The 22298-nt window shown below is 40.4% G+C and overlaps 2 protein-coding genes across 6 annotated transcripts; both read left to right on the top strand.

Moving 5' to 3' along the window:
- The first annotated feature begins 1407 nt into the window (after window positions 1-1407).
- On the top strand, window positions 1408-9205 carry LOC117433219 (histone acetyltransferase KAT2A). Of its 3 annotated transcripts, none has more exons than XM_034055293.3 (18): window positions 1408-1679; window positions 2160-2283; window positions 2879-3024; window positions 3182-3271; window positions 3729-3910; window positions 4250-4441; window positions 4662-4768; window positions 4857-4967; window positions 5143-5279; window positions 5650-5858; window positions 6156-6282; window positions 6370-6480; window positions 6776-6919; window positions 7096-7210; window positions 7536-7572; window positions 7797-7860; window positions 8417-8501; window positions 8605-9205. In XM_034055293.3, the coding sequence occupies exons 1-18, from the start codon at window positions 1455-1457 to the stop codon at window positions 8796-8798; spliced, it is 2400 nt and encodes a 799-aa protein (XP_033911184.2). In that variant the 5' UTR covers window positions 1408-1454; the 3' UTR covers window positions 8799-9205. The 3 variants fall into 3 exon arrangements, with proteins under 3 accessions (XP_033911184.2, XP_033911185.2, XP_033911183.2); XM_034055294.3 differs by having other exon boundaries at window positions 4854-4967; window positions 7096-7171; XM_034055292.3 differs by having other exon boundaries at window positions 4854-4967.
- A 2826-nt stretch (window positions 9206-12031) lies between these two features.
- LOC117433262 (ATP-dependent RNA helicase DHX58-like) lies at window positions 12032-21545 on the top strand. 3 transcript variants are annotated; one of them, XM_034055376.3, is made up of 14 exons: window positions 12032-12206; window positions 12748-12828; window positions 13069-13246; window positions 13776-13980; window positions 14450-14640; window positions 15328-15444; window positions 15540-15666; window positions 16269-16460; window positions 16697-16953; window positions 17125-17274; window positions 18346-18507; window positions 19582-19772; window positions 20431-20521; window positions 20929-21545. In XM_034055376.3, exons 3-14 carry the CDS (start codon window positions 13079-13081, stop codon window positions 21118-21120), a joined length of 2043 nt encoding a protein of 680 aa, XP_033911267.1. In that variant the 5' UTR covers window positions 12032-12206; window positions 12748-12828; window positions 13069-13078; the 3' UTR covers window positions 21121-21545. The 3 variants fall into 3 exon arrangements, with proteins under 3 accessions (XP_033911267.1, XP_033911266.1, XP_033911268.1); XM_034055375.3 differs by having other exon boundaries at window positions 12032-12262; XM_034055377.3 differs by lacking the exon at window positions 12748-12828 and having other exon boundaries at window positions 12032-12262.
- Window positions 21546-22298: the final 753 nt, after the last annotated feature.

The raw sequence follows: 22298 nt of genomic DNA, 5'->3' as shown, positions 1-22298 counted from the left end.
AAAACACAGGAACTGGGGTGCAGAAAAATGGCAGCAGGTGCTCTGGACTGATGAGTCAAAATTTGAAATATTTGGCTGTAGCAGAAGGCAGTTTGTTCGCCGAAGGGCTGGAGAGCGGTACACGAATGAGTGTCTGCAGGCAACAGTGAAGCATGGTGGAGGTTCCTTGCAAGTTTGGGGCTGCATTTCTGCAAATGGAGTTGGGGATTTGGTCAGAATTAATGGTCTCCTCAATGCTAAGAAGTACAGGCAGATACTTATCCATCATGCAGTACCATCAGGGAGGCATCTGATTGGCCCCAAATTTATTCTGCAGCATGACAACAACCCCAAACATACAGCGAAAGTCATTAAGAACTATCTTCAGCGTAAAGAAGGAGGCTGTGCAAGTGTACCAGGAGGCTGTGTGGTCCAGTGGTTAAAGAAACGGGCTTGTAACCAGGAGGTCCCCGGTTCAAATCCCACCTCAGCCACTGACTCGTTGTGTGTGACCCTGAGCAAGTCACTTAACCTCCTTGTGCTCCGTCTTTCGGGTGAGACGTAATTGTAAGTGACTCTGCAGCTGATGCATAGTTCACACACCCTAGTCTCTGTAAGTCGCCTTGGATAAAGGTGTCTGCTAAATAAACAAATAACAAGGAGTGCTGGAAGTGATGGTATGGCCCCCACAGAGCCCTGATATCAACATCATCAAGTCTGTCTGGGATTACATGAAGAGAGAGAAGCAACTGAGGCTGCCTAAATCCACAGAACTGTGGTTAGTTCTCCAAGATGTTTGGGCCAACCTACCTGCTGAGTTCCTTCAAAAACTGTGTGCAAGTTTACCTTATACATTAAGTTTTGAGCACAACGCCCCAATTATTGAAGGTTATTTGTCAAGTACATTCCCGGTATATTCTTGTCGTGTTTGGCCTTTAATGTGACTTTTTTTTTTAGCCCTACTATCTGCTGCATACATCAACGGTCGACAACTGACATTACTGGGACAGGTACGTCATGGAGAGCATTCCACGCCAATGACATCTCTTAAAATAACAAATGTAGGAGACAGATGACGTAAGCGCAAGCGTCCCAAAAAACCCGACTTTCATGACGTTTTCGTACTACCTCCAAAAAATATATATTTCTTATCTTGTCAGTTGTCTGTGTACACATCGATATTTCAATACAAATAAATAAAAACGTATGTACATTGACATACAGTAGTTGTTCAAAAATTAAATGAAGCGACTCGTATTATATATATATATATATATATATATATATATATATATATATATATATATATATATATTATACACACACACACATTTAATGTTTGGCTTTCATAAGCTACTACAATAAACAAATACCACGCGTGCGCATTACATTTCAATAGTCTTTATTTAAAACAACATATTACCAGCAGGTCCTCAATAAACTTTATTGACAAAACGCTGCAAGACCTGGTTGCCATGGCGGACGCGGCGGCGCAGGCCTCCTCACAACCCCGGCTCCAACAACCCCAGCCCTCAACAGTATCGAACCCGAATTCCGGTTCGGGGTCCGGGTCAGGTAATAGCGACCCTGCCAGGCCTGGTCTCAGCCAGCAACAAAGAGCTAGTCAGAAGAAGGCGCAGGTCAGGGCTTTCCCGAGGGCGAAGAAGCTGGAAAAACTCGGCGTGTTCTCAGCCTGCAAGGTAAATCAATTACAAACATAAAGGGGAAGAAATGTGAGGCGTTCTTCAGCCCGTCCTGAAAAAGAACGCTTTAGCCTTTGTTAAGCTAAGTTCATAAGCACTGCAGGCTCAAAATACATGCATGCAAATTCGCATATTTTTGTCAGTAAACAATGAATGACAAGATAAGTGCATAGTTTAAAAAACTTATTTTTTAGTACTGTACGATAAATGGGAGACCATCGTATTTAAATAAAATGATCAGGGTTTTTAATTAAACAAATATTAGTACCCATGTTGCGAGTATTGTCATTTCTTTTTCGGCTAATTCTGACTACACTGCATGTGGACTGAATCACAGCGCAATACCGAAGATGACATGGACAGTTTTCTTTCACATACTCTCTCAGATCTTCTCGAAAGAGAAATTAAATCAGACGTGCACTACATGTCACAAGTATGCGTGTCAAAATGTCTAACTTAATTTTTTTTCCCCTGAAGGCCAATGACTCCTGCAAGTGTAACGGCTGGAAAAACCCACATCCTCCGACAGCCCCCAGAATGGATCTGCAGCAGCAGGCTGCGAGCCTCAGCGAGCAGTGCCGTAGCTGCGGACACACTCTGGGTACTGAATCTTAGCGACTTTGTGGGATGTCTGTGCATGTACCAGAAAATGACATACACTTATGCCAAGATCAAGCAAAACATGCACGACCATAAAATGGAAGTTTAAAACAAGACTTTGCAAGCTTGCAGAATCACTGCGTTTTTTTATTCCTTGTGTGATACATGCACCCATTGCATCATTCAAGCATAACCCTTCACCCTTTTTTTGTGCAAGACATACATGCAGTTCTTCCTTATAATTGTTTCATCCTTCTATAAGTCCTGCTTTTAAATTTGCATTTATGCTTTTGCATGTTTTGCTTGGTTCTTGCATATCGGTATAGGTAAGCATTTGTAGCTACCCATTGGGATGCATTGGCAAGATGCATTGGCAAGAATTATTCACTTTTTTTTTGCAAATAATCACTTGTTCTCCCTAGCTTTTAATAGGGAACCCATCTGCTTTTCAGGTGCTTCAATGTAAACCAGCACATTAAACCTCAAATATCAAGGCGTCAAGTTTGCGTTCAAACAGGCAAATCCATAATAGATATTAGTTGTTTCTTATACAGAAGAAAAAATGTTCACTTTCTTTTATTCTCTTGACTCCAAAGCGGCTCACGTTTCTCACTTGGAGAATGTGTCTGAAGATGAGATTAATCGGCTGCTAGGCATGGTGGTGGACGTGGAGAACCTCTTTATGTCTGTTCATAAGGAAGAAGATACCGATACAAAACAGGTTTACTTCTACCTGTTTAAGGTAAGAAAAAACACTGAAGGAGAAGCAGGTTTGCTTTTTGGTTTCTTGCTCTGTTTTTTTTTTTGTCATCTTTTTTTGTTTGTTTGTTTAATAACGTGAGGGTTGGGTGTTTCTTCCATCTCATCTTAATATTTTTTTTTTGTTCTGTTTTTTGTAGCTGCTGAGGAAATGCATCCTACAGATGAGCCATCCTGTCGTAGAGGGATCTCTGGGCAGCCCTCCGTTCGAGAAGCCAAACATTGAACAGGTAAAATCCCATCTGTTTTATGATCAACTCACAATTTTATTTTTGTTTTGGTTTTTTATTATTTAAGTTGCGTGGACTTGAGCAGGGATGGAAACAAGACTCATATTGCATAGCAGTTTCAACCCCTCAAGGTTTTAATATTTAGCCCTGTATATAGTTAACAAGCTCAGGTGTGCCTTATTAAACTCCTAGTAAAACCAAGAATAGGAGTCTTATTTCCATCCCTGTAGAAGTCTTGTTCAATTGAAGACATTGGACTTTTGTCATTTCATGTATTAAGTTTCTTTTAATATTTCCATCCCAAATTCAGTTAATCTCTAGCCATGTTAAACAGGTCTATACATTACCGTGTAAGGACCCTTCAATGATTCACCATCTTGTGCAATTTACAGTTTTTTGGCTGATTTTTACATGGCCTGTGCATATGTGTAATGTGCCTGCATCTATTGTTTTGCAGGGAGTTTTAAACTTTGTGCAGTACAAGTTTAGTCACCTTCCCCCAAAAGAGAGGCAAACGATGTACGAACTTTCTAAAATGTTTCTGCTGTGCCTCAATTACTGGAAGCTGGAAACCCCTTCGCAGTTTCGACAGCGGTCTCAGAACGATGACGTGGCAGCCTACAAAGTGAATTACACCAGGTACCAGAAAACGCCACCCTGGAATTAAAAGAAGAAAATAGGCTAGGGCTCGGGTTTAAAAGCATTGAACGGCACTATTAATGCCATTTTCACAATAGACTTCAGGTTGAATGGAGATGCCAGACATACGGATTCATTTAAAGGAATAACAAATAATTCCATTTAGAAAGACTCATTTGAGCATGAAGGCAGATTTGAAGTGGACTAGTCTGTACCAGACAGCTGTTTTTAAGTATGCTGTTTTATATGGAATAAGCAATATCTTAAGTTTCATCCTCCTCATGGTTGCTGCTGCACCATTGAAACGCAAGCCTCTCTCCCCTCTCTGTTTAATTGCAGGTGGCTGTGTTATTGCCACGTCCCTCAGAGCTGCGACAGCCTGCCCCGCTATGAAACCACGCAGGTCTTCGGAAGGAGCCTCCTCAAGTCCATCTTCACCGTCACCCGCAGACAGCTGCTGGAGAAGTTCAGAGTGGAGAAAGACAAGCTGGTCCCGGAGAAACGCACTCTCATCCTCACTCATTTCCCAAAGTAAGGATGCAGAATTGCTTTGTTGCTGGTCTGTCATTGTAGAGTGGAAAGGTTAGTACAGCCAGAGCAAAGATGATCTTTTGATTTTTGTTGAATTCCAGTTAACTATTTGTTTGGCACGCAAAGCTCCACTTTTTCAGGTTGAGCTTTAAATTGGATCAATTCTTGAATAGAAGAATTTCACAGCAGTGCGTTTCCTAACAAGTTGTATACGTGTCAGGTTTCTTTCCATGTTAGAAGAAGAAATTTATGGGGAAAACTCTCCAATCTGGGAATCTGATTTCACAATGCCTGCAGCAGAGGGAGCACAGCTGGGGCATCAACCAGGTATATGGATTTCTGTATAGCACTTGTGTGTGTCATATTATACATGCTTGTTTTTTGTTGCTTTATGAATATGCCTTCTTTCCAGCAGTTTTAAGCCCGGTGGCAGTTCCCAGTGCGTCTTCGTTCACCAAAAGCATGAGCAGCAGCTCATCGCTGGTATCCATGACGCTTGATGCAGTGGTTTCTGAACCAATGCCAGGTATAAATGGGTTATTCTTAAACTCACAAGCAGAGACATTAGAGACATTAAAAAAAACAAAAAAAACGGGAGCAAGTGGAAAATATTTTGTTGTGCAAAATATTGATATAAAGGCGTGCATTGTCTTTTTGAACATCAACAGTGGTGTTTATTGTTCTGACTTCTCTGTATTTAGGAGAGAAAAGGAAACTTCCAGAAACTCTGACCTTGGAGGATGCCAAAAGGATCCGTGTGATGGGGGATATTCCAATGGAACTGGTGAATGAAGTGATGATGACGATTACTGACCCTGCTGCAATGCTGGGCCCTGAGGTTTGTTCGTTTTGAAACGGGATCTTTCCGCTCAGAACAGTACCTCGGCTATCCTGTTTTTTTATATATATATATATATATATATATATATATATATATATATATATATAAAACATTTAGCTAGTAGATGCTTTTATCCAAAGTGACTTAGAGACTAAGGGGTGAACTATGCAACAACTGCTGCAGAGTCACTTACAATAGGACCTCAGTTTTACATCTCATTCGAAGGACGGAGCACAAGGAGGTTCAGGGTCACACGCAGTGAGCCAGTGGCTGAGCTTCAATTTGAACCGTGAACCTCCTGGTTTCAAGCCCTTTTCTTTAAGGTTGTCCCAAATAGGCTAATGTTTGTGTGTTTTGTGTCCTAAAGACAAGCTTATTGTCTGCGAATGCAGCAAGAGATGAAACTGCTCGTCTCGAAGAGAGGAGAGGGATAATCGAATTCCACGTAATAGGAAACTCGCTGTCTCAGAAATCAAATAAAAGGATCCTGATGTGGCTAGTTGGTTTGCAGAATGTCTTCTCCCATCAGCTCCCGAGAATGCCTAAAGAGTACATCACCAGGCTTGTTTTTGACCCGTAAGTACTGCCGTGTCTGGATGGATCTGCTTGTACACTAAATCATGCAAAGTAGCTTTTATTGAATAAGTTGTCTACCATGTCATTTTTAAATATTTCTGAATTCAGTATATATTATGTTATCTGTTGGGGCTGTGTATGTGACTATGAAAAACCTGGTTGTATAGCTATATATAAATGAAATTTTAGCTCTGGGTGGCATTCTGAACATTACTTTTTGCTTATTGTGATAGTACAGAGCACAGCAAAAATATGGTGGTTGGTATCTTTTTTTTCTTCTAATCTTACAATTCGCAGGAAACACAAAACGCTGGCCTTGATTAAAGATGGCCGTGTGATTGGAGGGATCTGTTTCCGAATGTTCCCCACTCAGGGTTTCACGGAGATTGTGTTCTGCGCTGTAACTTCAAATGAGCAAGTCAAGGTAAGAGACTACAAGCAGAGAGGAAGCAGTGCAGACACGCAGGCATGAAGTAATGCATTTTATTACCTGTCTTGCTTGTCATTTCAGGGATACGGCACTCATTTGATGAACCATCTGAAGGAGTATCACATAAAACACAGCATTTTGTATTTCCTCACGTATGCTGATGAATACGCTATTGGATATTTCAAAAAACAGGTACAACATCTCTGCAGGTAAAGCCCTGTTCTCCTTTCCTCTCGCCCTCTGCAATTAGAGCAGTGCTTCTCTGCTTTATACGGATGTCTGAAGCTGTGACTTAAACCCAAGGAGCTAATTGACTTTTGTTCTGCGATGTAAAAATACAATGGTACAAATAGACCAAATTGTTGTTTTGTACATGTTTCTCTCACTTAACATTTTTTTTTAAGTCATCAATCGATATCCCAAGCTCATTTTGGTATAGGTTTTAGAGTCTTACAAAAATAATCGCATTCTTCCTTTTTATTTTTAGGGGTTTTCAAAAGATATAAAAGTTCCAAAAAGTCGCTATTTGGGGTACATTAAGGACTACGAAGGTGCCACCCTGATGGAATGCGAGCTGAATCCGAGGATTCCATACACGGAACTCTCGCACATCATCAAAAAGCAAAAAGAGGTCCGGTATTGACACATCAGTCAAAACAACAGTTTTAAATGCAGTGGTTATTCCACTCGTGTGGATTTATGCAGAAAGATAATGTTTTGCATACCCAATTGTCTGTGCTTTTGAAGAGAAGTTATGTAATTAAATAGATCCTTCTTCCCCCCCCCCTCCCCCCCCCTGTTTTACAGATCATCAAGAAACTGATAGAAAGAAAACAAACCCAGATTCGTAAGGTTTATCCCGGTCTGACTTGCTTCAAGGAAGGTGTGCGACAGATTCCCGTAGAAAGTATACCTGGTATAAGTAAGGAATGGATTCAGTATACTGTACATTGGTTTATTGACGTGGTCTTGCAACAGGAGGTGGGGGTATTACCATTAAATTTAATGCTTTTGAGTTGTCAACACTTTTCAAACATTAAACTCTATTTTTTAAATGTATGATGTATCTAGTACATTTTTTTTAAATTTTTTTTTTATTTGACTGTATCGTAATGATATGCATTGTTAAAATAGTCCAATACCCCCACCTGCAAGTTTTAGTCCTCTGCACTGGAAAGTGCTGCAGTGTTTAAAAGAACCCATTTGACACTAATGCACAAAATCACACAGCTTTGTTTGAATTCCAGGAGAGTCTGGATGGAAACCTAGTGGAAAGGAGAAAAGGTAAGCAAATCATTTTCCCTGAGGATGGTCTTTGGATTTACAACTCGGTCTGCTACTGTACAAGTTAACAAACAGCCAGTCTACTTTAGAGTTCTTACAGAGGTCTTTGATAGTGTAAAACTGTACTGTGCTGCCAAATTCCTGTGCATTCCGGAATTTAAAGAGCAGATGTAGCTTCAACCACACTTACTATTTTTTATTATTTATTTGTATTATTAATGCAGTAAAGAGTTGAAGGATCCAGACTTGCTGTACAACACACTGAAAAACCTGCTGGCACAGATCAAGGTAGGTACTGTAAAGCAATGAGCCAATTAAACATATTCTGCCCAGTGTGTGTGTGTGTGTGTGTGTGTGTGTGTGTGTGTGTGTGTGTGTGTGTGTGTGTGTGTATTTATATGAAACTATGTAGTATTACTATAATTTTCTTTTTGCATTGTGCTGAAAGAGTCCTTTTGAGTAATGCATCAGTTTTACGGTACAGGTTTTGAAGACTCACTTTAGCTGGCATTGTAAAAGTACAAACAGGCAAATCAATTGCCAAAGATTAATATTTCTGTCCAAGCAATTTCTACATTAGACATGATATCATTTGAGGACATTTATTGATAAACCTAATACCAGCTCCATATTGACTTGCAAGGTCGTTCAGAATTTACTCGATCAGTTCACTTATATGCTTGGAGAAAGCACATTAGACCATGGGAAAAGGGATGTTATGTTGGACAATTTTACATTCAAAGGTGTCAAGTGCTGTGAAATGTCAAGGCATGACTATGCACTAAATGATTTATTTTTGAAAAGAAAGGTCCTTGGGTAACAGGTTTTTATTTATTTTGGGTAGACCCATCCTAACGCTTGGCCGTTCACGGAACCAGTAAAGAAGGCAGAGGCTCCAGACTATTACGAGATAATTCGGTTTCCTATTGGTAAGATCTCCTTCATACGTACTCGATCTGTCTTGTTTTCAGGTGGGTATAACGTTTATAATAAACCAATTGTACGAATCTCTGCCTGCCTTTTTTCATACAGATTTGAAGACGATGACTGAGCGTCTCAAGAACCGGTACTACGTGACCAAGAAGCTGTTCATCGCGGATCTGCAGCGCATCATAACCAACTGTCGAGAATACAACCCCCCCGACAGCGAGTACTGCAAGTGTGCCAACACATTGGAAAAGTTTTTCTACTTCAAACTGAAAGAAGGTGGCCATATTGATAAGTGAGGAGAGAAAAAAAAAAGTAAATGCACGGAACTTGCGTTGTGTTTGGAGATGTACTTTTTCGAAGGGTCGTCAAATGGACTTGATTCTGGAGGGTGATCGTTTACACGTTTCCCCTTGGAGTGCTGGCTCCACAGGGAATTCTGCCAACTAGTACAGAGCGCATGAAGAAATGTTACCCATGGACACCTGATCATTGCGTTCTTATAGTGGTGTTTGCTGCACATTCTCTTATTGACATACTGTACGCACATGTTTGAAAAAGCTCCAGTGAAATTTTGACATGTGTTTGGCACTCCTCTCTTCAGGCATTACGCTTTTATCTGCTCTGGCATTTCAGAAGTGCAGTTGTGGAGTTCTCTGTTTATAAGCTGTGGTGATGCTGCATTAAACACTGTTCGGTTTGACAAGCTGGGGGTAGTTCAGTAGTTCATTCAGTAAGAGCCAGGGCATTACTTGAATTGGGAAATATGAGAGTCTTTGTTGTGAAGACTTTTTTTTTTGTACAGGGTTATTAGTCTTTAGTCATAGAATTTCAAGAAAGTGCTGGTTTCTGTACTTCTGCTCCATAAATATTAATTACGTTCTGGGACATGGACAGATACCTACACATGTACGTGTTTCACATGCATTACAAGAGATTACAGTAGATCATGGATTTTTAGAAATTTTATTGAGAGAAGTTTTGACAAAGAAGGTACCACTGGCCAGTGTTAAAGAAAATAAAAGGCAACATGTTTTTGTATTAAAATGACAGGATTTGCTCGCATTGACATTTCAGGCCAATTCATATTCAAATTGAAAACTATTTATATACACACACCCCACAAACAAAATTTGTAGAAGCTTTGGAACATTATGGAGGAGTTTGGGTCTGATCCTTGCACATTCCCGTAGTCTTGGGAGTTTGGTTCTGGTAGATGACACCTCATAAAGAGCAATCTAGAGGGATCGGAGCTAGCTATCATATAGCCATTCCAAAAGCTTTTTGAATAACACTTTTGTATGTTAGTGATTTATGGGTTATAATAAATAACGTATGAGGTTGGACACCACTAAGAAGATAAAATGTGTACTTGTAAACCACTCAAGACAAAAATGTTGAAGTAACGAAGCATAATGATGCAATGGCGTGAAATGCATTTTCTATCCGATGTGAATATTAATATTCTAAATATATTAAGTGTAATGCAAGACCATAATATTTACAGCAAATACTGCAAGATTAAAAACTTGATAAATACTGTGATTAAACACAAATGGGATGGCTATTGCTACAGGACAGTTGGCTGCCAATCCTAGTCCTTAAACTAATCCCCCATAGCACAGGTTTTTGTTTAAATATATATATATATATATTTTTCTCCTGCAAAAAATTAGTATACACCTTCTTTTTTTTTTTTTTTTTTTAGGAAGTTTACAGATAATTTAAAGCCCTTTTTATGTCTGTATACTGGAGTAAGTTACTTTTAGAACAATCAAAAAAAAACAACATGTATACAGTTTCCCCCAGTGCAGAGTTCAGTACATACACACACAGTACATGCTGTAGGCAAGGTATTTTTCCACTTTCGTAACATGGAAATGCCCTTCTTTGACTAGGGCTTGCAGTTTGTATTGTAGTCAGATTTCTCAGCCATTGGTATAGACCTATGTTGTGTTGTGTTGCGCATCTGGATGAGACTCCAACTCACACATCTTTTGTATGTGTTTATACTGTATGTACTGTGAAATACAACTGTCTTGAATAGCATTTAACGCAAACCTACCTGTGACGGTTTGGTAGTTGGTACTGCCCATTTAACAGTTACACATCCTTGTGTTATTATTGCTCACCACATATATGCGGGGGGGATAAATATTGTATTACTAAGTAATGTGTTTTACCAAAGTGAACAAACCCACATGTCCTCTGATAAGCATTGAGCATTCTACGTTTAAGTTAATTTGGATGCCTGCGTGCCATAGTAAAGTAACCAATCACAACTGCTATTTGAGGGAAAAATAATTTGACAATTGATCAAACTCAAATTTACATTGCAGAATTGTACAAATATGCAAGTTGGTTCACTTTGGCGTGTGGGTATTCGTACACTATCGTCTACATTGATGTTTTTCTTCCCCCCCCCCCCCCCCCCCATGTACATTTTATTATGCTGCCAAATGAAAAATAAATACCTTACATTTGTATTCAGTGATGCAAAGTTATTTAAAATGCAGAAGCATGCTTACAGAGCAAGACCCTTAAACACTACAGGTGGTATTAAAGTAGCAATCTAAATTCAACTACAGTTTCCTTGTGTTGTAGTTGATTGCTGACGGATCTTGTATTTGAATTGTAAACACTACAAAGCACACAATGATTTTAATTCGAGCCTGTACCATCACAAAAGACAGTGATGAACTAGATATTTAACACCAGATGCATTCATCTGCTCTGTCACAGTAAATGTGCATTTCACCTGGGGGCGGGGGCTGGCAGTATTTCTCATGAGTCCCTGAAGGAACTGCTTGCGACCATTAAAGTTTAAAAAGCCTGACGCTGATGTATTCTATTATTTATCAGTTTTTGCCATAGGGAAATACTAGTGTTTTATTTTTGGTCTGTTTTATGCTCTCAGTATCCAGAGGAATTGCATTCACTTACATTTGTGAAACACAGTTTTGTGTGTTGCTCAAATTAGGTAACAGAATGTGAACCAGGGACTTTTCTAAGTACAGTAGTCTGGCGATCAGTTTCTTTTTCATCACCAAGCGCACTGTAGGGTGCTTCTAAGGGGAATCCCAATCTGGGCAATTTGATACTAGAAGTGTCAATATGGGCAATGTTGTACTACTAAATGCTTTCGCCATGGTTACTGTCAGTGTGTTGGGTGCAATGTGTAACAAAGAAGTCAGTCACAAATATTGGATCCAATAAAAAAAATGTTAGAAAGATAATCAAGAACTACAGGCTTTACTTGTTTTGTAGCTTAAACAAAACTTAAGGATAGCTGCTATGTATGTTTCAATATGGTATTTCCTAACATTTCATTTTATGCTAATCTATTAACATTGTTAGTCTATGGCTTATACAGTGTATAATGTGTGTATGTAAATCTGTTGTAGGTTAACTTTTGAAGGGTGGATTTATAGAATTAACAACTTTTTCTCAAACCTGATATTATGAAGAAGCCAGAAAGCTGAAACATTAGTAAACTGGTAAAATACTGTGCACCGTCATTTCTATAAAGCCCACAACGTGGTCCATCGCAGTACTCCTACAATAGGGCTACTTCAGTAAGCATGAAAGGAAACTTGCTTTAGTTTCGTTTTCGTGTTCAGGTAGGGAGGGCAGGGTATTTCAAGATAGGAGAAGACAAACACAACAATGCATCGAGACTTGCGGAAAGGACTTCAGCTGTGGCAACGGTAACCTCTTTGTTATAATTTAACATAGCAGCAAGGGTGAAAATCTGACAATCTTGGTAAGTAAATATTTGAACGGAGAACAGCTTAGGTTCCTAATTTTGCACTGAATATGCTTTGTTTTCTTCTATAGTAGTTACTGCATCATAAACAGTATGTACTTTTCTTAGCCTTGTTCATGTTTGCATAAAATGTGTTGCAGCAGATAGTCCAAAAAGAGGGATTGTCATGTGTCAGCAACATCCCAATAGAATTTTTGCCTAAAGCAAACTGGCACAACTGAAGTCAGAATTCCTACAAACCTCGTATTGCACTGTGTGAAAATGCAATAATTGAAAGAAAAGGGTAACAATATGAACTTTGAAGATAAATAGTCAAGGAGAAAGACGGTGCCAAAAAATATTTCTGTGAAAGAAACTAGCTGAGGTTGTGGCATATTTGAAATACCTGCGCAGTGAAGGGGTCTTGACTTGTAACCTTTTGGTGATGTTTACACAAACTTGTTGGTCCCCTTCTATTTAATTGTTAGTATGCTTTTTTTCAGATTTAAATAACTACATTTGCGGACAGGAATGTGGTGTCAGACCACCCATTTAAATGGCTGTATTTTAATGATCTAACAGTGGTGAGTCTAAATACTGTCACTCTAACATTAATTACCCATATACTCTAATAGAGGCTTGATCAGCCACAGTGTACAGACACCAAGCTCATGTGTGTTACTAAACTTGTAGCAAAACCAGGATTGGATCAAACTGCTTCGCAGTGAGAGTCTTGCTTCAATCTCTGCTACATGCAATAAAATACATAATGTTGGCAGTATAATTCCTCTTTCTGAAGTATATGGCTTTGTTTTTTCCCCTAGCTCAGTTGAAATGGATCTATACAAATACCAGCTGGAGGTGATCCAGCCTGCTTTGGAAGGTAAGAATGTCATTATCTGGCTCCCTACCGGCGGTGGAAAGACCAGGGCAGCTGTGTATGTGGCAAAGGAACATCTAGGAAGAAGACGTGGGGCCAAGGTAGCAATGCTGGTAAATAAGGTATGTTATCCGTGCAACCTGAAATCTGGAACAGGATATTCAGCATGCAGCAATAAGAATGCAATGCGAAAATATCTGCTCTAGAAGTGTCCTCTCAAATGCTATCCATTTCTTAAGACAAGGAATTGATAAACTGGGGCACATTTGACCTCGTGGATGTATGTTCTGTGTCTAACAACATTGTAACTCACGCCAAGACATTGATAGCGTTTTAGATATTGTTATGAAAACAAAGTGTAAGCAGAGCTCACAAAGTTCAGCTTCACACATTTAGATAAGATATATAAGACAGACACTTCAGAGTGCCGTACCTGAGCTTTCTCCCAGAACATTAGGTAACCAATCATTATCCGATTTTACTAGGTGCCACAATTGTTGTATCTAATGAGATTGTTTAAGCTATATGTGTGTAACTTTTGAATATTGGAATCAATAAATGGAAACTTACTAACCTAGCCATTGGTATTGTGCGCCCTCATTTGCAGACATCAGATTAGTTTCCTTACGTGTGTGTGTGCATGCTTCTCAGATTCACCTGGTGGACCAGCACTACAACACTGAGTTCAAGCCCTTTCTGAACGGCACATACAGTATTGCACACATCAGCGGGGACAGTGACCAGAAGGAGTTCTTTGCTAAAGTCATGCGGGACAATGATGTCATCATCTGCACAGCACAGATCTTGGAGAATGCCCTGAATAGCACAGAGGAAGAGAAGCACGTAGAGCTTACAGGTAACCACTCCCTCCCTGTTCAATTCACACAGAGCTTCGATCTTGTCCCCTGCAAGGCCTTAGCTCCTTCAGAAGTCAGTATTGTGCTTTCCTGTTGGTTTTTCAATAGCCCTTATTTTTAGAATGTGTGCAATCCATTCTGAGTGGTTATGGGTTTGAATGTAATGATGAAGACATACTGGAAGGATTTTCCAGACACTCATTTTTGTCTGTCTGTGTGTGTATGTATATATATGTATGTATATATATATGTGTGTGTGTAATATATATATATATATATATATATATATATATATATATATATATATATATATATATATATATATATATATATATATATATATATATATATATATATATATAATGTGTGTGTATATATATATTTCACCGGCCCACTGTTGTACCAGGATCTCTCTGGTCCTCGGATCTCCCATTTTAATAAACCCTGTTCTTTGTTTCCCTCGAGCAGACTTCAGCCTCCTGATAATCGACGAGTGCCACCACACCCACAAGGCAGGCGTGTACAACAAGATCATGGAGCGCTACGTGGAGAAGAAGCTGCTTCGAGAAGAAGGGCTGCCACAGGTGCTGGGCCTGACTGCATCTCCAGGGACCGGGGGGGCTAAGAACCTGGACGCAGCCAAGGAGCATGTGCTGCAGGTCAGTCACCTACTGCACTGCCCTCCCCTACCATGTGAATAAGAAATTATACCTAGATGTGTGTGTGATAGATAGATTAGAGATACATTTAGCATCCCCATTTCTTAGTTTATGATTTGTCTCAACTAATTATTAGCACAACATGAACTGATAACTTAAATAAAAATAAATGTATATACTTTTTTAAAGCAGGCATGAAAAACACATATTATTGATAATTAGAAACATTGGTAACACTTTACATTGTGTCTCTGTATTTACATAGGAGTTACTTGGTAAATACATGTGTACTTCAACACAATTGCAATGTTGTTATGCATAGTTACAATGCACTTAACGTGTAAATCGTTTTGCACAATATATGGAAGTACACAATTGTATCAGAAAAGGGTTAGGGTTGTGTTGTGCAGAAATATTTACACATTAGGTACATTGTAACTGTCTAAGTACACTTATTTACTAAGTAACTACTATGTAAATACACAGTAATTGGAGCCACTTAATATAAAGTGTTACTGAAACATCCTGTTACCCATCTGCTGCGGCTAATCAAGCTCACTGTAAAACATGGAGTTTCTCAAACTGCTGTGCAGCGGCAGCCTTGTACAGTATTTCCATATTCTAAACACAGTTCTAAGTGACCCATTTTCAGGTGCAGGTATATAATCGTACCTGTATCCATTTCAGATCTGTGCCAACCTTGATGCCTGTGAAATAATGTCCTCCAAAGTTCATTCAGCTGAGCTGCAAGAGAAGGTCCCTAAACCTAGAAAGCAGTATGACGTTGTTCACAAGAGACTGCAGGTATGTGATTCTCACTGCGACAGTGGTAATCTGGCCCCTTTTATCCGCACCAGTAATGCAGTGTATAGTTGTTGTTTTTTTTTTTTTTTTCCCAGGACCCCTTTGGAGACAAGGTGAAGGAGCTCATGAGAATGATCCACAGCCGTATTGACTGTCCTGACGTCACCAGAAACTTCGGCTCCCAGGAATATGAGCAGGATATAGTGTTGCTGGAAAAAAAAGGTGAGGAGGGGTACTTCTGGGATCTGCATGTCTCTCGATCAAGTAATAAAAGGAGTACAGATAGCAACTCTTATTCCTACTCATTATTGCCTTAAGGTATTAAATAAATCCATTTGTTAATGTGTTTGATTTCAAAACAAGAAAAGCTGTCCTTCCCTCACCTTTACAACAGAGTACAAATCAATGGCAATTAACTTCTGGAACCTAATTTTCCTCTCTTCCGGGGCACTGACTTTTCTACTATAGCACTGAAAATTCATTCATTCGTTGTCAGTTTACAGCCTCGTTACGGCAGTAAAAATGCCAGCTCCCCGGATGACAGAAATTCGCTTCCAGTTGGCTTTTATAACACTCAATGCGGAAGTTGATTACCTTTGATTCGTACTCAGTTGTAAAGGTGAGGGAAGGACACGTTAATTAGTGGATTTATTTAATACCTGCCGATAAATACTTAAAGGCGAGTATGAGAATCGGCACACCCCTAGTAATAACAATAATATTTAATATGTAAATATGCATGTTTGCTGCCACCTGCTGGCCAAATATTGTAACTGTACTGTTATTTAAAGCTCCTTTTCTACACCTCTGCGAATTTTCTTCAGGTGCTGAGGAGGGGAACCGGCGGCTGCGTCAGAGCGCCCTGCACCTCCGCAAATACAACGACGCGCTGCTGGTCAACGACACTGTGCGCATGATCGACGCCTTCAAAATCCTGGACACCTTCCACACCAACGAGAGAGCGACGCGGGGAGGCCTGGACGACACTGACCACTTCCTCTTCGAAGTCTTTCAGCGTGAGCCTCCTTTTAATGAGCATCAGCCCCCCCACAAAGTTAGGGCTATTGAAATGTTTGGGCTGCACGTGAGAAGGCACATAGGAGATTTTATGAAACGGCGGGCTTTAGTTGAGCAGGCAATAACTCCCTATGAAGACAGCATCATAGATTTCTCTGGGTGAATACATTTTTAAACAGAGTTTAGTAAAACAGATACTGGTCAATGTGTACAATTCCCTCCATTCTTTTCCAAGGGAGCAAAGTGGAGTTGCAGCAGCTGGCCAACACCCCTGAGTTTGAGAACCCTAAGCTGACAAAGCTGGAAGACATCCTATTGGATCAGTTCCAGAGCTTGCGAGAGTCCCGTGGGATCCTGTTCACCAAGACCCGCACCAGCACCCACTGCCTCAGCGACTGGATTGGAACCAACCCTCTGCTGAGAGGGGCGGGGATCAAACCATCCGCCCTGACCGGTGCAGGATTCAGCAACCAGACTGGGCACATGACCCAGGTACCATTACAGCATTCATCCACTAGGTGGCACTGTATGCTATGGAGACAGTGTATCTTTAAGATATCCCTTTAAGACCTAATAACACAATAATTTTATGGGACACTATTCCCCCAACTGTACTTTATCTACTTATGATTAATGATATCTTGCCGGGATTTTTTGGGGCAGCGTAAGCAGCAGGATACCATCCAGAGGTTCAGGGAAGGAGAGCTGAACCTCCTGATTTCGACAAGCATTGCAGAGGAGGGGCTGGACATCCCACAGTGCAATCTGGTGGTGCGTTATGGCCTGCTCACCAACGACATCGCCACCAAGCAGGTAGGGCGCGAGCAAGTGGGGTGAAGGGGAAAGCCTGTTTGTGCAAACTGGAATAAATACAGCGCACAGAAAAAATTGTAACTTCTACAGGGCGGTGAATCAGTGAAGGTCCTTGTACAGTAAACTATAGAACTGATTTCCAGTTAACATGGCCGTGGATGAACTAGTTTTGGGATGGAAATACTAATAGAAACTTAATAAATTCAATGACCAAAAGTCCAATGTCTTCAATTGAACAAGACTTCTACAGGGATGGAAATAAGACCCGTTGCCTAGCAGTTTGATCCATTCCTGGTTTTACTACAACTTTAATAAGACACGCCTGTGTAAAGAGGTCGTGCTTTGCTGGGGACTTTGAAGGGGGTGTCGCATTGGCTCCAACACTCCCGGGATGGGAAACCGGCAGGGACGACTTCTCCTCGTCACACAACAGCGAACCCTACTGGCCAGACACATAAAGCACGGCTGTTCTCTGTGATCGGTAGCCCCGCCCACCTCTTCTCTGGATTGCTTGGCGTAAAAGCGATTTCTGGCTTTAGGCTTGTGAGATCGGAGGAAGCTCACACGCTCTCAGAACATCTGTGCTGTGTGGGGACTCGCTGCGGTGAGGAGAAAAAACATAATTAGTCATTCCAAATTGGTGGGGAAAATAAATAAAATTAATAATTGGTCACGCTAAAAAACTCGCCTGAGCTTGTTAGACACACTGTGGCTAATCAAGCTCGTAGTAAAACCAGGAATGGGGTGAAACTGCTTTTCAATAAGTCTTATTTCCATCCCTGCTGTAAACCACTTAATCCTGGCACAAGTGCTGTAGGTCACATTTGATTGAGTTTGAACCACAGCACAGTACTGCTAAGGACTTTAAATCCTGAATTAAAGTATAAAAAGCAAGCGTGGAACCAAAAGATATTCCAACAGAAGAAAATGGAGACTAGTGGCAACGTCACTAAGAGTAAGGTCATGGATTTGAAAGCCCTGGTCATTACTAGAGTAATGCTAATTAATGCTGCTTCTAGTAGGGAAATGACATTGGTGACTGGTGTGTGTGTGTGTCTCTCTTCCTCCCAGGCGCAAGGCAGGGCGCGTGCTGAGGACAGTCTGTACTCTGTGGTAGCGCAGAGTGGTGGGAGTGAGCTTAGGCGCGAGCACACTAACGAGTACCTGGAGGATCTCGCTGAGAGAGCCATCAAGGAGGTGCAGCGCATGGCAAAGAGGGACTACCTGCTGAAGGTCAGTAAGGAGGTGCCCTCGGTAACCAGGGCAACCAGCAGTAGGACCTTGTTGACAAAGCTGTAAACTCCGTGAGCTGTTTTTAAGGTGTTGTTTTTTTTTTTGTTGTCAGTTTTGATCGATTTTAAAATAAGTTTGGTATTCTTGAAACTGTTTGTAGACGTTTCATTAAAAGCTGCCAGCCTTCAACCCGTGTCGTTTAAGGGAAAACAACAACAACAAAAAAAACATTCTATTTAGAGAACCCATGAGTTAAGCGAGCCCAGTGATTGAACCCTGGTTTGATACTGTTTTAAATCAATGCATTTTATTTATTTATTTAAATGTAGTAGTCGCCAGTAGTTTTTACCCCAGTTTTCCCCCCAATTTGGAATGCCCAATTGTTGTTTGTATCCAAAACGTGCTTCTGCCAATCCATCATTTTTGGCACTGCGGATCCACAGCGAGGCCACCAGACCTATAGTGCCGGAGGACAACACAGATCTGATGGCTCCACTGCAGAACCACAGGCGCCCTTTCGGCCACAGGGGTCGCTGGTGTGCGGTGAACCGTGGATTCCCCTGCCGATCTAAGCCCTCCCTACCCGGGCGGCGCTTGGCCAATTGTGCGCTGCCCCCTAGGAACCCCTGGTCACGGTCAGCAGTGGTTTCGAACCTGCGATCTCCAGGCTATACATCCTGCACTCCACGTGGAGCGCCTTTACTGGATGCGCCACTCGGGAGCCCCCTAAATCAATGCATTTGAAGTCCTTTGAAGTAAGTCTTGATAGTTTAGAAGTTCAGTTTGCAGGTGCTGTTGTACTGGTTGCTATTCCATTGGTTTGTTTGAAATACATTTTACATTCTTGACAGTTATGATAATCGCCTTCCTTTTTTTTTTTTAAATGGAAGTTGCTTGATACAGCAAAGCTTAATACTTAAGGACACAATAACCTCCTTGCTGTCAAGAGGGCTTTTACAATATGTATTTAGAGTGAACGCCGGGAAAGAATTATTGGATACTTAAATGACACGAGAGTTTTTGCAACCAAAGAAACACTTACTTACAAATGACACAATCTGTCATCGTTCTCAGATCCGAGACCTGCAGAAGAAAGCCATCATCACCCGGAGACTGTCCCAAAAGAAGACGGAGGAAAAGAGGAACATGCATGACCCCGACAGCGTGATTCTGCACTGCTCCTGCTGCAACATCGCAGTGTGTCATGGGAGTGACCTACGGGTTATAAATGGCACTCACCACGTCAATATCAACCCCCAGTTTGAGTGAGTGTAGAGAGACACACACACAGTGCCACACCATGAGGGCATTCCTAATAAGATTGAGCTGGCGCCTATACTGTGATCAATCACAGTGAGCCATTGCACTGTGATGCCCACTTTGGAACCTCTGATTGCCTGATCATACTTCACAGTTAAAAGCGATAGGCTGTCGTTTTCAATGCAGTTGCTTGTCAGAAGAGTTCGACAGCTAAAGCCCAGTAGGGTCAACAGGGTGAAATTCTATATTTTTGGTTGATGACAAACCACATGCGTTGGAGAAAAGGAAGCACCTATTCACTTGTCACAGGCAATAGAACCCCATCTGATCTAGGCAGCATAGAAGTGTGAAGTTCAGTCAGGGTGCTAATTTCATCGAGGTGAGCATATAACGTGCAAAATAGGGGCAGCAGAGGGTCGTGGGTTCAATCCCCAGTAGGGGACACTGCTGCTGTTCCCCTGCTGTTGTACCCTTGAGCAAGGTACTTTAGCTAGATTGCTCCAGTAAAAAGCCAACTGTATAAATGGGTAATTGTATGTCAAAATAATGTGATATCTTGTAATAATTGTAAGTCGCCCTGGATAAGGGCGTCTGCTAAGAAATAAATAATAATAATTATAATAATAATAATGAACTTCATTTTCTTCATTTGTTTTATCCCAGGATTTACTACAAATTAGGTACAAAAGTTTTTGATAAAAAATTTGAGGACTGGGAACCTGGATGCAAAATAAGGGGCAAGGACTGCGGTCAGGTGAGTTTTGACATGATCTCGTTTTCAAGCACTAGGACCTCGGCTAAGATTTTGCAAAACAAGCAAAGAAAATAAAAGATCTTCAGCTCAAGCAAACCATTTTTTTTATTATAAATAAATACATCTGTTTTATAATGCGACGTGTTCACAGTACAGCCAAAATAATCTCTTAGGAGATTTATATAGGGAATGCATAACAATAAGACCTTGACATTTTCTGTCAACTGATGATTGACAATCTGTCCTTCATAATAAATAATCAGTATTGCACTTTGAAAGCTGGCTGGGGAACCTGACTTCAGCATTGATTCTATGGGGAGAACTGCTTAACTTTCAGATCTGAAGATGGTCTTGGTTCTAAGTCCAGTGTTAGAATGTGGATATTTTTGTTTCTGTCTCCGATACAGGAATGGGGCGTGGAGATGATCTACAAGACCATAACCCTGCCCATGCTCTCCATCAAAAACTTTGTGATCGAAACGCCCAGCGGCACATCTTCCTACAAGCAGTGGAAAGGAGTCAACTTCCGGATCGACGAATTCGACTATAATGACTACTGCCAGAGCAAGTTTGGAAATCTACTGGCAGATTTAGACTGAGAGCAAGACGCACATATGGGCATGCGGGTAATATGAGGATGCAATTTGTTTCCCCATATAAAGCAATGGGAATTATTTTTATTTTAATTTTTTTTTGTAACATTTTTAAATGAAATATATTTAATGTGTCCAAAAACTGTGCACACATTTTAAAATACAACACTGTAAAAGGATGATACCAGCTAGACCTAGACCTGTTGAGGTCTGTTGTGTGTGTTCTTATGTGACAGTTTGCAATGTAAACGACATGCCCTTTTTATTTATTTTTAAAGTCAGTGGTGATGGTGTTATTATAGGCAGTAAGTCATGGCTGTTTAATATGCTTCAAAACTGGATGAATTCTTCCACTTGCACTTTTACATAGCTTGCTGACAAAAAAATAAATAAATAATAAAAAATTATACTACATCTGTGGCTTGGTCAAACTTGACTCTCATTGCAATATTTTTTATTTTTTTTATTTGTTACCCAATTTGTTTTTTTTCCATTCAAATATGCCACTGAAAAAAACCTGGTGGCCAGATAGATGTTGTGTAATTGCTTGCAGTGTGTTTAAACCAAGGTGGAAGACAATGCCTTAAATGATTTACAGCACTGAAGGAATTTACTCCTGAGTTCTTCCAGTTTGAACGCTGCTTATGGATTTCATATATGGGGTAAATCATTAAAACTGGGTTTTAAAAAATAATTTTACAAAATACCTATGTGCCATGTTTCAGAATTGAGATTTAGGTTTTTAGTGTGAGACATTTCTAGGGGCTGAATTTCTAAACTAGCTGCTTCTACATTATAAGGACTTCAAAAGAAGTTCCCTTTTATAAAACAGCCGAGTTGTGTGCAGGGCAGAATGGGAGCATTTGTAAAGCAATGCATTGTAGTACCTTTGACGACCACTAGATGCCCCCCTTTTTATTTGTATTCTCTGTAAATTATTTCCTCTGTGACCCATTGTATTGGTTAAAACAACAGCAACTTAGAATCTGGTCTTTGGATGGAGATAAAAAATAAATAAATAAATAAATAAATAAATAAATAAATAAAAATGGCACTATATGAAGATTAGTGTAAAAACTTAAATCCAGTCCACTTTAGAATTTGTGTATGAAATGAGCAATATTTACCACCCTATGCAACCAGATTTCATAACAAGTATTGGACAAAAAGCGCGATTACAATTT

This window comes from Acipenser ruthenus, chromosome 33 (genome assembly GCF_902713425.1).
Source record: "Acipenser ruthenus chromosome 33, fAciRut3.2 maternal haplotype, whole genome shotgun sequence".
Classification (NCBI taxonomy): Eukaryota; Metazoa; Chordata; class Actinopteri; order Acipenseriformes; family Acipenseridae; genus Acipenser; species Acipenser ruthenus.
Note: the sequence above shows the minus strand (reverse complement) of the source record. Positions and strands in the feature narration are given on the sequence as shown.